The 14,383-nt window shown below is 49.9% G+C and overlaps 1 protein-coding gene across 1 annotated transcript in view; it reads right to left on the bottom strand.

The window, feature by feature from the left end:
• braf (B-Raf proto-oncogene, serine/threonine kinase) overlaps positions 1-13,553 on the bottom strand; it is a 19,945-nt gene extending 6,392 nt beyond the window's left edge. Inside the window, exons 1-16 of the mRNA XM_084448181.1 lie at positions 13,383-13,553; positions 11,615-11,716; positions 10,355-10,609; positions 9,314-9,417; positions 8,489-8,591; positions 7,882-8,030; positions 7,247-7,366; positions 6,709-6,868; positions 5,240-5,279; positions 3,777-3,913; positions 3,155-3,272; positions 2,746-2,830; positions 2,394-2,570; positions 1,690-1,736; positions 839-957; positions 97-228 (exon numbers count right to left, since the gene is read on the bottom strand). Of these exons, the coding sequence (XP_084304307.1) occupies positions 97-228; positions 839-957; positions 1,690-1,736; positions 2,394-2,570; positions 2,746-2,830; positions 3,155-3,272; positions 3,777-3,913; positions 5,240-5,279; positions 6,709-6,868; positions 7,247-7,366; positions 7,882-8,030; positions 8,489-8,591; positions 9,314-9,417; positions 10,355-10,609; positions 11,615-11,716; positions 13,383-13,538 (2,004 nt within the window). The 5' untranslated portion in view covers positions 13,539-13,553. The remainder of the gene's footprint in view (positions 1-96; positions 229-838; positions 958-1,689; positions 1,737-2,393; positions 2,571-2,745; positions 2,831-3,154; positions 3,273-3,776; positions 3,914-5,239; positions 5,280-6,708; positions 6,869-7,246; positions 7,367-7,881; positions 8,031-8,488; positions 8,592-9,313; positions 9,418-10,354; positions 10,610-11,614; positions 11,717-13,382) is intronic.
• Positions 13,554-14,383: the final 830 nt, after the last annotated feature.

The following is a 14,383-nucleotide window of genomic DNA, read 5'->3' as shown; positions in this document are numbered from 1 at the left end:
GGGATAGATAAAAGCATGTGCTCCTCCGCACAGGTGTTACCAATCCGCCCCCTACCAGATCCGGGGATACCCGGGGAGAGTCCCAGTCTGGCTCACCTGGTCACGGTTGTTGATGTTGGAGTAGGGCAGCGCCCCGGACATGAGCTCGTACAGCACGATGCCGAAGGCGTAGACGTCCGACTGGAAGCTGTAGGGGTTCTTGTCCTGCAGACGGATCACCTCGGGAGCCTGCAGGGGGCGACAGAGAGAGGGGGCGACATCTTAGCAGTCCCAACTCTGCCGAGTAAAACTAGTCAGGCCACAACAAAGTCTACCGTAAGACTCGGTAGTCAGACCTATACAGTCTGGATGTATGTACGTGCATATTCTATATTTTACACATGCTGTACGGTATAGATGTATAAAAACCTTGTACTTTTTATGCTTATTCGTTACTACGTACATTCTGTATTCTGCATTTCCAACCTTTTTCTGTAATTTCCCAGTGCTGAAACGCCAAATTTCCTCCTAGAGAGATTATTAAAGTTCATATCTATCCATCCAATACTACTCAATTCAATTATTATACTGATGACCAAAATAAAATATTTTCAGAGAAGACCCTGTGAACAATGCATTATGTGATATTTCAGACTTTTGTGAGTCTGACTCATTGGTCCGCAAAATAGGGCCCTGGCTCAAATTTTCGCCTCTCGTGTTCTCTCCTTCGCAACAAGCTCGCCCACGAGTGGACCGGAGCACCTGTTCCTTTCAGATCAGGTGAGATCCTCCCCGTCTATCCGGTCTGGGAGGCACGGCAGCCGGACGGACTTGGGCGCAGACGCGCAGGCGCACTCACCATCCACAGGATGGAGCCGGAGAGCTGCTCAAACTGATGGGACCCGCTCCAGCGGGACTTCACCGTGGCCAGGCCGAAGTCGCCGATCTTCACCGTCAGGTCCTCGTGCAGGAAGATGTCTGAGAGGGGGTTGAGGACGCAAACCTCTAGAGCATGGGTTCCCAAACTCCATCAATGTGGGCCTCCCCTCTGAAAACAGTGACACACCGCGGCCCCCCAACCCCCCAAATTTGTCCATTATGCAAGGCAGCGTTAGCTAGCCCATAACGTTACACAGCTAAGTTAGCTCGGTGGCACCTGTTGCTAGTTAACGTTATGACGTTTTCGCGTATACATTCATGCCTGCAGGGGGAGGCTCTCTCTGCACTATCCACAAATTTAGTATACATCTCTCCCGTTATTTATTTTGATCTTCTGACCTTTAAAATCACGTTTCATTCATAAAAACCATAGACATTCAAAAAAAAAAAAAACATGTTTTTCCTTCTTTTTTTTCCCTAACCATCCCTCCGCGCATCCCCTGAATTTCTTTGGGGCCCCCCAGGGGAGGCCCGCCTCACAGTTTGGGAATGCCTGCTCTAGAACGTGACGAGCGATCCGTGCGGGGACCGATCCTACAACGCTACCGGACCTCCGAGTTCGTTGATAAACCCTGCCAGAGGATGACCCCTCATCCGCAGATGTGTGTATCTGTGTATACTAGGTCGGGGTAGACAGCAACGAGACACAGTTATGTTATGAAAGGAACAAGTAATGACGGAATTTTGCTCGTCAAAGTGGTTTGTGCAGGTGAGGCGTCGGTGAGAGATCGCTAGCTGGCTTGTGAGGGCGAGTTGTGTCAGGAAGGATACTGTTGCTCTTCAGGTCTCTGTGGATGATGGATTTGGCGTGCAGGTAGCTGGGGGGGGGGAAAACACACCGTCAGCAAAAACATTTAAGCTTCTCTCGTCTGGGGTTGTGGCGAGGGAAATGGCTTCACCTTGCCATGACAATGTACGGCCAAACACTTAAAAAAAAAAAAAAAAAAAAAAAAAAAAAAGACCCCGAAAATATTTGAGCTTGTGAATAAAGAGGACATTGTGTACAAAGCTATTGGTTGTCCAAGTTTTGTTTGAGTTGGGAGTGTGCGGTGGTGTAGTGACTTAACTAGACAAACGCTGTTTGAAGGTCATTCCGCCCGTTTGTATGTACACATAACGCTACAGTGTTTAGACATGAACCAAAAGACAACAGTAAGAATAACCAACAGCTACTGACAGCTCTGTGCCCTCGCCTGACTCCTCCCCTGTCTACACTCCACTGCATCGTGACAATCAGATACAGTGCATGACTGTGTGTGAGTGAAAGTGTGTGTGTCGATGAGAATGTGTGTGAGTGAAAGTGTGTATGTTGTGTGAGTGAAAGTGTGCGTTTTCGTGTGTGCGTGAGTGAAAGTGTGTATGTGTGTGGGGTGGATTGCAAAAGTGTGCATGTTTGAACATGCGAGTGCAAAAGTGAGTGCAAAAGTGTGTGTGTGTGTGCCGTGCGTGCGCACGCACGGGGCTCCGCCACTCACTCCATGCCCTGCGCGGTCTGCCGGGCGATGTCGATCAGCTTGATCATCTCAAACTTGGTCTCGATGATGTGCAGGTGGTGGTACAGGCTGGAGCCCTCGCACCACTGGGTCACGATGGCCAGCTGGGGCTTGGTGGTGTAGCCCATGAACAGCAGGATGTTGACATGACGCGTTTTCCTGTTTGGGGACGAGCGTGACATATTTCAACTCTCGCCGCAAACCATCTGATGGTTATCTGTGACACGCGTAAGACACGAGATAACCGCTTTTTTTGGTAACGAGAACATACACGCCGAGATGGGACTCGGCGGCAGTAGCTAATGGTAAAGGTCAGCTGTAGATGGGGTCTGACCTGAGGACTCCCACTTCATTCTTGAAGGCCTGTAGTTGCTGTGGAGTGGGAGCGGTGACATTCAACATCTTGACAGCCACATCACCTGTGAAGAGAGGGAACTTTAATACTCCCCTAGTACATACTTCTCTCTCACACACGCACAAACACACACACACACACACACACACACACACACAAGCACAGCAATTAGCCATCCATGACCCAGTTTGAACACTCTAAAAAAGATCTCTTTCCATCCTCCCTTCCATGAGGTAATCTCTGATCTAACATCATTTGACGGGTGAAAGCACGAGCGCCTCAGCTCGGCTGTTACCAATCCAGTCATTGTGCAGATCAGTGGTTTCTCCAAAGGAAGGCAGGTCGAGTGGTAAGGAGGGAAGGGAGATGAGCGCGACGTCGACCCTACCGTGCCACTTCCCCTTGAACACGGTTCCGAACGACCCGGAGCCGATCCTCTGGCCCAGCGTGATCTGGCCCTCGGGGATCTCCCAGTCATCGCTGGAGTCCCGCCTCCCCAAGGTTTTCTGTCCAGGAAACCACAGTCACTTTAGGGTCTAACACGCCGGAACCTAGTATAGTATATGGAGTTTGGTTGCAAAACGATGAATCGGTAATTCGTAAAAGTCGGTTATTTGACATTAATGTTTAAGATATCGCAGCATTTTGTGGACAAACATTTTAATGTATAACAAAAATGGGTCATCTTAATCTGATGACAGAAATAGTTCACACATTGATAAAGGTACCTATTAGTAGTATTATAGTATTTATTATAGTATAGTATGCATTAGTGTAAAATGTGAATGTGAAAAATCTATGTTTATCGTGTTTTGCAACCAAACTCTTCATAATGTATGTTTAATGCACTTCCAGAATGAGGAGATTTCACACTGCATTGTGTCGTGTTTAAAGTTGCGGTTTCCTAAAAAAAAAACACATCAGTGCACCGATATTAACCGCTGAACCTAGATCAGCTGTATGAGGATTGGGGGGGGGGGGGGGGGTGGTCCCGTAGCGAAGCCCCTCACCATCTTATTGCGGTCCTCGGACGAAGACGACGACTTGCGCTCCCGCTGCGGGCACGGCGACTTCTGCGGCGCCTTCACGTTGGTCAGCGAGCCGGGCAGGGAGGCGGGGGGCGTGGCTGACAGTCCCGCCGCAGACCCTAGGAGTGGAGTGGGGGGGGGGCCGGGGCGGGAAGAGAAACAAACACAAAAAAAGATGAGGATGACAGGAAGCGGCGGGCAGGAAAGAAGGCGAGAGAGGAGAGGAGCGCGAGGAAGGAGTGAAAGAGGGAGAGGCCAGAGGTGGGGGGTGGGTTGAGGCGTCTGTGTCCGTGCCCTCGTGGCGGGAGGGGGGTGAGGAGAGGTAGCACGCCGCATGCAGTGTGAGGAGAGGGCGTCGCCGGGACGGGCGATGGGGTGTCTGGTTCCGTGGGGTGTGCCGGTGGGAAGTCGAGCGCTACGGTAAGATAACATACTGACTCACTACGGCTGACGGAAATTAATCTCAAATCACCGAAGCACTTCGGCACCGGACAGTATCGCTACTGTATTGAATTATTGTAACATTATCATAGCATAGGCTGTCTGACACTTGACAATAACTGGTAAAAACCTGATATGGGCGATAATAATGCACCACGGCTAAATGAATCTGTTCTCTGGCCGGGCTGTCTGTGCAACACTCCCACGAGATCGTTGTGGTGGGGGCCACGGGGTTTATGTGTGGGATCTAGAAAGCGCGTGTGTGTGTGTGTGTGAGAGAGAGATAGAAAGAGAGAGACGTGACGATAGAGAGATTGACACACACTGTGGATGCGGAACAGGGGTTGTGTGGGGGGGGGGGGTGGTTGTTGGGGGAGGAGGAGGACACACGCACGCGCACACATACACAAACACACAGAGGCCTAGATACCTCGGAACACGGGCTCGGGCTCAAAATCAAACACTATGTCATTGGGGCAGGAGTATAGGAGGGGGCTTGAGGTCCGTGTTCGGTGCCTCCTCAGGCTGCGGGCGGGGTGGGTCGGGGGGGCTGCAGGGGGGAGAGAGACAGACACAGGATCACTGGCCCTAAGCCCAGCTCGACTCAACCGACCCCCCTCCCCCCACTCCCTCTCTCTCAAACTCCACCCGGTCAGCACGCACCGCTGCGCCCTTAAAGGGGCGGAGGAGCCCGAGTCAGTGCCTAGAGGCTCTTAAAGGGGAGGTGTCCGTATCCTTCTTAAAAAAAGGGCACGGGAGTCGCTTCGTAAGCAGGTCAAACGAAGTCGTGTCGTGGATTTGACGGATCTGTTTGTATCCGGTCTGGAGGACGGCTTTAGCAGACCTCGCAGGGTCACTGCTGAGCTGAGCAGTAGCTGAACGCAGGGGCCCTGGCTAGAAGACAGAGAGAGAGAGAGAAAGAGAGAGAGAGAACACAGACGCGGGATGGGAGGCGGGGCCGCAGAGCGGGCATGCGAGGGCCCCTGGCGTGACGTCGGTCTTACCTCCGTCCGACCTCGGTAAACCCTGGTCTCGAATCAGGTCCTGCAACAGAGGAGAGAGGGGGGGGGGGGTGAACGAGGACACTGAAACGGCACAGGAGACGCAGCGAAGTACGGGACCTCTAGACCAGAGCTTTGATTATAAAATATGAGCACACTGGATAGCAACACGCGTCGGTACGAGAGAACAGCCGCGTTACAGCCGGTTATCTACGCAGGACACGACGTCCCTGCTCGTCTCCACACCAACGCCCGGGCGGCATGGCCGTCCCGGATACCGTTTCACAGGCTTTCCATACTCGTTGGCGTTCCCGAATGAGTACTGGAGTAAATCGTTCTCGAAAAAATCGAAATGGATCCAATAGGTTAGCCTGGCGTCAACATCCTGAATCCTGATCACATGAGCTCACATTCTGCTCTCCACGGATCCGTTGGGAATTCTTCTCATCCACATCGATTTCCAGAAGTTACATTGTAACCGGGCCAATCGGGGACTGCGCCCTAAATGCTATTCTGCCCCCCAGTGGGGACGCAGTAGTTGATGCGTGAAAATGAAACGGTCCGTTGGCAAAACAAGTCTCCCGTGGTAACGTTAGTAGAATGAACACAGCCATAAGGGCAGTTATGGCAGAAATAGACTCAATATCAACAATTAACAAGAGTACGCACTAGTGGAATTTCTTGGAGTAAAAGACGTTTTCGCCGTTCTTCCGACTAGATTTGGCAAAAGTTACGCTGGCTGAAGAAGTACTCCCGCCCACTGAAATCCTTCTGGGCGGCTAGAAGTCCAGACTGTACTTTTCTGCGAGAAAGTGGCTTCCAGGCTACCAATAGGTGGCAGAACTGTACACTATATTATTAGGCCTACCGCTACCGGTGACCAGCAAAGAACAAATTCTAGCATAGGCCTAACGCATAGCATAGCCTACCGAGGGGCCTATCCGCAATGTGCATAGGCCTAATGTTTGAGATAATTTATCAAATTTGTCATTACTCCGTGATATTCCAATTTCTGGTCGCATATTTGGCACAGATCTTAAAAAAAACAACAAAACAAAACCATCTGTTGATTAAAAATGTTCCCACACTGCGCATCTCTACCTCCAGCCAAAGGCTCCGTGGGGAGCAGTGGGCGTGCAGCGCTCCAAGGCTACGTGGATCAGGCCTACCTGCAGCATCCGAAATTTTAAGAGAAAAACTAGGCCTAGAAAAAATGTATTGTAGCTTGTGCTACTTTTGCGAAGTTTTGTTCCAAAAAATAAATAAAAAGCAGCTCTGAATACTGAATTGAACTTCGAATATCAAACTACCACATTATTCGGCCCACAGTGTCTTAACAAGTTGAATTAAAGGTTTGAAATGAAAATGAAATGAAAAAAATATAAACAAACACTTCCACGTGTCACCATTGGGGGGGAAGGGGCATCATTGTATGCGAAAGGGCAGGGGGTGGGGGGGCTGGGAGGACTCACGTCGATGTTGACGGGCTCGATGGTGTTGATGTGGACGTTGGGGGCGGAAGAGGAGCGGTCCCTCTGGCCGAACTGGTTGCGGTGGTCCTCCTCCCCTGGCCGGAAGCTCTGGGGGATGGGGATGGACTTGGACGGAGACACGCTGGCGTGACACAGGGACCTGGGGGGGCGGGGGTGGGGACACCCAGGTTAGAGGGGAGGAGCCAGAAGTCAGGGGGGAAGGGAGACGGTGTTCCAGATAGATGATTATAGTCCCGAGCAGGAAGCCAGCAGCCGAGTAAGCTAATAATCATCCAAGTCCCCGGGCATCCACAGCTAAATGAGACCCAGGGGTGCATCACAATAAGCCAGCATGACTCTCTCCCTCTCTCCCTCCTCTCCCCCTCTCCCTCCTCTCCCTCCCATCTCTCTACCCCTCTCCCTCCCATCTCTCTCCCATCCCTCTCCCCCTCTTTCTCTCCCTCCATCTCTCTCTCAGCCTCCCTCCATCTTGGCCTGCAGTGGGAGCAGGGGGGAGCAGGCGGGGGGGGGGTCTCACCCGGCAGAGTCGGAGGGCGGCAGTGAGGGGCAGACCTCGGACACGGGGGTGGTTCCCTCCGAGGACATCTCCTCCTGGGTGATGGGGTGGTGCTCAAAGAACTTGGACACCAGCAACAAGCTGCAGGTAGAGAAGGGGGGTTTAGGAGACGTCTGAGCAAACTAACGGCTGGAGAAACCAGCCCTCAGCCCTTTGAGACTGTCTAACGATAAAAAGTGCTTTATAAATAATTATTTTTATTATAACGTCTATTATTTGTTAGGGGTGTGATGATACAATAATCTCACGATACATGATATCGGGTTCACGATATCGGTATTTTTGACAAAACTTGATGAATATATGACTGAAAAAAATGTCTTATTTGAAAAACACAAAACAATGCTGTTATTTGCTCTATAGTTCCATATTGTAATGTTTGCACAGCGCTTTTCTGGCTACCCAGTCATTTTATACGAGTAAAAAAACATGACAGGTTTTCTAACGGGACGATGTATATCGCTTTTATATCGCGGTATCTCGCTTTCATATCGCGATGTCTTGTGGCCCTATTATTTATTATTAGTCTGTCTAGAGAGTGTGCCATAACGGTTTTTGACCCTTGACCCCTGTGCCTGTCCGTGGGTGTGACTTACTCCAGCTGGTCGTAGTTGACACACATGAGGGGCACCTCGGTGCTGCAGCGCTGATGGAACTTGTATCCGCAGGTCTGGCAGCGGAAGCCCTGGAACAGAAGCTTCCGGCAGAAGTCGCAGAAGGCCAGGGTGAAGAATGTCTTCCTCACCTGTCGGTTACAGAATGACACGGCGCACACGCACACACACGCACACGCACGCACGCACCCGCACACACACCCGCACACACACCCGCACACACACACACAGGTTTAGTTTGTTTTCTTAAAACACACATTCAGCACCTGGGTGTTCTGGGTTGATTTATGTTCAGTGCGCTGTGGCAGGGAGAAGCGCTGCCGTGTGAAATGTGATGAATTGGAACTTCTCTCTTCTCTCTATCTTCAAAGAGTCTGAAGGTTTAAAAAGAGTCAAGCACCAACAGTCCGTCCTGTATTGACATGCCCTTAATTCAGAAAGACAAACAAAACATTTGTCCCATAAGTCAAGGACTGAACAGCCTGACCTGTGGTCCTAGGCCATTAACGCTGGGCGTCACAGTGACAAGGCCCTCCCTCCCTCCCTCCCTCCACTGTGCCCTGATCCCAGATGAGAGTCACAGACTCACAAAGTTGTGCGTCGTCAGCGGAACGTTCTCCAGCACTTCCACGTGTAGCTCCTCCCCTGTTAGCCAGGAGATGTCCGTGTCCCAGCCAATGGGCTTCTTCTCTCTGTTAACAGGAAGGGGAGGGTTTTCAGATGGAGAGTTGGTGGTTTGGGTTGTGGTGAAGTGGAATATCCACTGAACACCTGCTGGACCATTCACCTCCCAGTAAAGTAGACTGTGTTGAGTCTGAGAACAGTATGGAACAGTAAACTGTGTTGAGGACAGTATGGAACAGTAAACTGTGTTGAGGACAGTATGGAACAGTAGACTGTGTTGAGGACAGTATGGAACAGTAGACTGTGTTGAGGACAGTATGGAACAGTAGACTGTGTTGAGGACAGTATGGAACAGTAGACTGTGTTGAGGACAGTATGGAACAGTAGACTGTGTTGAGGACAGTATGGAGCAGTAAACTGTGTTGAGGACAGTATGGAACAGTAGACTGTGTTGAGGACAGTATGGAACAGTAGACTGTGTTGAGGACAGTATGGAACAGTAGACTGTGTTGAGGACAGTATGGAACAGTAAACTGTGTTGAGGACAGTATGGAACAGTAGACTGTGTTGAGGACAGTATGGTATAGTATACTGTGTTGAGGACAGTATGGAACAGTAGACTTGACGACAGTATGGTACAGTAGAAAAAAGGTGCTTCACTGGTAAATGTGGACTGGGGTCACAGGCAGAGATGGTAAAAGTAAAAAGACTATGTAGAGTAGAGCACTAACAACAGTGTGTGTGTGTGTGTGTGTGTGTGTGTGTGTGTGTGTGTGTGTGTGGCCCTCACCCATCTTGTATCCTGTAGACGGCGCAGCACTCTGGTATGAGTCCCCTCATCATCAAAGCCTTCTTCAGAGAGTCTCTGACAGTCATCCCACAGCGGGCCGGCACCTGGGATACACACACACACACACACGCGCGCGCGCACACACACGCACGCACGCACACACACACACACACACGCGAACGCACACACACACACACAGACGCACACAGACACACATGTACACAGACACAGGCGCGCACACACACACACACACGCACACACAGACACACGCACACACACAGCATCAATAACTGGAAGTGGACCTTTCCCCAATCGTGGTAAACACTAGGTTCAAATCCAAATCCATAGTCTAATGCCTCTGCAAACAATGTGTGGAGACATTATTGGATACCTTGTCAGAGGTGATTTCTTTACTCCCAGTTTCTCCAGGCGTCTATCTGAAAGCCCCCCACCTTCCCACTGTGAGTGTGAGTGTGTCTGATCAAACTAAAGGAGGTCACCTACATCCACTCACTCCCCTGGCCTCACTCTGCTCTCCAAGATGGCGGAGGGGGAAAACCCTGAGAAAACAGCAATTTCTCGGGAGGAACTGAGGCGCCGTGACAGAGACCCACGTCAGCGAACGTGCCGTTGGTAACCGCGTCTGTGGCGTCGGAACCCTAGGTCATAGTTCGGTTGGCAAGTCATTTATTTCAAGGCGCACCCGTGTGTAGGCACGGTCGCACCTCGACAAAGACTTTCCTCATAGCAGAGGAAAAGGATATTACAGTCCACGCACGCACTACTGAAATACACAGGTCATGAAATATTTACGAAAGGCTGTGTGGCCTAACGGTCATACGTTGATGAAATGAGACTTGGCTGAGGCAGCACAAACACAGAGGCGTCGTACGCGAGCACGATGACCTGGAAACAAACGACTCGAGACGACTCTCGCAAGCCTCTGCACTACCCCTCTGGCTATCCCCTCTGTAGGTGTGTAAACCCCCCCCACCGCCCCGCCAACTCCCCCCCCCCCCTCCCCGCCGATGCCTGACCTACCACAGTCCTCTGTTTGTTGGGCAGGAACACCCTGACGATGGGCTTCTGGGGGGAGCGGGGGTTGGCGCGTGCGCCGTCGACCGGCGTCTGCAGGACGGCCAGGGTGTTGGGGGCGGCGGGGAAGGCCTGGGCCTCCGACGGCAGGGCGTGCGCGGGGGAGGAGCAGGAGAAGTCTGCGCCGTTGCCCATGGCCTCCAGGAGCTGCTGCTCCCTCTGCTGGAGGGCGTCCAGCTTGCTGGTGTACTCCTCATAGGCCTGGGGACAGAAGACAGCGCGACACTGCTCACACAAGGGCTACACATAGCAGTCCTAAGTAGTAGTAACCCCTAACTGGCATAGCACTGGTCCTCATTTAAAAATTAAAAAAAAAGCACCTTAAAGGCTGAAATATATTTCACGCCAAGTATGTGTACGCAGACGCAGGACAGCTGTCGCATGTCGTTTGACGTTTGTGCACGTCTCCCTAGGACTTGAGTGTACGCACGCGCAAGGCGACAGAAACCGCGGGGGGGGTATACCAAAGGTCCTCTGACGTTCTGCCAGATGGGAACAGGAAGTACTGTAGCAGTACACAATGCCGGTGAATATCGAAGAGGCGTTATGCGCGCCGGTCCGCAACTACAAACGTAGGGATCGATGTGACGTTGGCGCCGCTGCGCTGCGATGAGTATGCGCGCCTGAATAGTTGACGAGAAATTGGCCACGTTTGAAACCTGAGCGAGGACAGAGTGCAAAGAAAAGTTTCAGTTGTTGCTGACCTGCCTCCTCGTAAGTAGCCATGAGAACCAATGGCTCTCGAGCCTAGTGGCCCATAGGGCAGGAGCCCATCTCCTGATTCCTTAGCGTGAGTGAGCTTGATGTACAAGTACTGGACATGACGCTAGTATGTCGCAGGGCCTCCTAGTAGACATAGCTTTTAAACTGACCTCCCTCCTAGTGGACATAGTTTTTAAACTTACCTAGCTCCTACTAGACATAGTTTTAAACATCCATTTAGACATAAAGGTCCACAGTGGAGTATGTGAACAATGCTGCTTGCGTAGAGTCTATGTACGTAGTAGCCTACATACGTACACGTACGAAAACCGGAGTACACAGTATATCGAGGCCTTAAGAGTAGGAGCACCGACCTAGAAATCAATTGGGACTTTTGAAATGAAACTGTAGCGACAGGCCAGTCCTGGGGGGGTAGCGGTTTTCCTCTGAAACACTTCAGAAACACAGGCGCTCAGCAGTAAGATGTTAGTCTTTCCCACTCACCTCCAGATATATGGACGGAGGATTGTGTTCGCCGCCAAACTTGTCGAGAAGCGCCTCCAAGTGCTCCTGTGTCAACTTTATCATCTGCTTGATATTCCATATCTGCAGACAGAAGGCAGCCATTACTTCAATATGAAAGGCACACGGTCCTACACACACCTCATCCTTCAAAATGGGGAAGGTGGCAGCACTTTGGAGAGTGGGGCAGCCTCCCTTGTCCCTCCCTCCAGCCCCACCCTGAGTGCGAGACAGCTCGGTCAGTGATCTGAAGAAACCAGTGTTCACACACAAACACACACACACACACACACCTCGGAGAGGTGAACACACACACTCGGCGAGGTGAGAGCTGGGCCTGGGAAAATTCCCTGGGCCATTCTCAGTCCCCACCCTGGCTTGTGAGATCTGCAAATAGCCAGGCAAGCCTGCGACCACTCTGCTAGCTTGGGCTATAATTCATGTTCTGTTGGCCTGCAGGCTTATGTAACAGAAACTAAGTTGTGGGAATGCACATTTCTTTATTCCTGCAGGCCTAGCTTACAGCATGTCGATAAGGCAAATTTTCTAAACTTTATCTGATATGCTATAAATCTATAAAACGCAATGAGCAAGTAGGGATTGTGAAAAATAGCTCTCCTCGACCTGCTCAGGAAGGGTTTGACCTACCTGCTCCTTTCAGACTAAACTCTTGAACCAATTAAGATTGCTAATTGATCAAATTATATGGATATGTTTTAAATGGCTTGTGGGCCCTGTCACATCTAACCAACAGCCGTCAACAGCATAGTTAACTACACAAAAATCCACAAGTTACCTGGAGATGATTGGATTTTCGTTTTACAGAGGTTCAAGTTTAAAAACTCAATAGACGATGATGCCAACGATTGCTCAATATTGCTGTGAGATAATTTTAGCATCAAATTTATGGTCAGTGTTAGTCAAAATCAACTATTTCAAAACACGCTGATGCCTCATGCAATCTACTGTTACGGAGTATATAGGCTAAGCTTTTTAAAATATTATCGCCAGTGACAGTAATGTTATCTAGCTGGCTTGTGTCGTCCCAGTCTAACTGGGCCCACGGTGTCACTGATAGGCCAAAGCAAGACTGGTCTTTTCCTCCATGAGCCACGTACAATTTGCAATGTTGAATAAAATGCAGCAAATTAAGGAACGTTGAGGCAACAAAGCGGGGTTTGATGGCTATCATCCGACAAGCCAGCAATTTATCAGGCCCGGTGATCGCAGATAATTCACCAAAATCCTAGTGGATTTTAAGATAATATCTTATATCGAAACTGATGTTATTTTTGCATGTCAACATAAGATAAATGTTTTTATACGTAGGAGCTCGCACGCGGTAGAGCGGGCTCCGGAGGAGCTACCGCATCATCGCAGCTGCTTTAGCGGACGGCGAGCTCCTGTCGTCGGCTGCAGCTGCAGTGAGAAGCCCTGGAAAAAATACAGCGAAAATCCAATGAAATATGGCAGGCCTGAAATAAACTCTGAGTCCGCGGAATTACACGGGAATATAAATTGATCACCGATGTTACACAAAAAAATGCCCAATGTAAGGGTTTAATGTTGGTGGACAAAGGCACGATATTTGATGTAATCATATACATTTTTATGCATCGTCTCGCCCCCTGCAATGCATCCCCACGATCCATATTACAGCCGGTGTTTCCTGAAGATTTCCATCCAGCCACCTCCGTTCAGAATCCCTCTCCCCGAGCTCAGCTCTACCCCCGGTACCCCGGCTGCATACCTCCTCGTCTTGCGGACATTCGGGTATCCCCACGGAGCAGGTGGAGTCCAGCCCGGCGCCCAACTCGTCCAGTCCCCGCTCCCGTTCCGGATCGCGGTCCATGGTGTCTCCGTTAAAGACGGGCGGTGGGGACTCGGCGCTGCTCAACGCCGCCATTTTAAACTGAGAGAAAGTGACTGGAAAATAATAGAGGAGAGAGACGTAGGCTAGCGGACCGGAGGGGGAGACAGAAGCAACAGAGGCACTTGGATACTGATTGATATTGGTGTATGATACGTGTTTTCAGTGACAACAATTCAGTTAATGTAGTATATAATATATTGTGATATTGTGTGCAATTTTAACTCGTTTTCATAGGTTGAATGGAAAATCTAAATGTTATAATGGAAATGAATCTCCATTATATAAACCTTCTAATCTAGAGTATTTACTATGGCACTCAAATTATGCCAGGGCCTACAATCTTCAACAACCATCAGTTGGTGTTATTGAATAGCCTATCAGTCGTATTGAATAGTGGGTTGGCATATTCTGGATACCAGCTGAGACGACAGGTGGCAATCTCTGTGACTAGGACATGAGACAGGCGGTACACATGACATCGACAATCTTTCAAGGCTGTCGAAGCTGGACTGATACAACACATGGCACTTTTGATTCATGCTAACAATACCAACTTGGCAAGTCATATAATTGGCCATCTTTCAGATCCAACGCATTATTCATTCATAGATTGTAGGTCCTGAACACCATTTTCCATATCCTGCAACGTGTTGTGTAATACAAAGCTCCGGTAAATAGCCTGTTGCATAAGCACATATTAGATTGCTGGTTGAAATAACATTGATTAAATGCATTAAAATTAAACATTATGCACATTACAATGTTGAATTTTATTCATGACAGCCTACATAATGCAGTGTATTGACCTTAGAGAAACAAACTGGTTGCTTTAAGAATTAAAGTTTTGTACATTTCATACAGAACATATGAACAGAATC

The sequence above is a fragment of the Borostomias antarcticus genome (assembly GCF_949987555.1).
Source record: "Borostomias antarcticus genome assembly, chromosome: 13".
NCBI lineage: Eukaryota > Metazoa > Chordata > Actinopteri > Stomiiformes > Stomiidae > Borostomias > Borostomias antarcticus.
The sequence above is the reverse complement of the archived record's forward strand: the minus strand, read 5'-3'. Positions and strand labels throughout refer to the sequence as shown.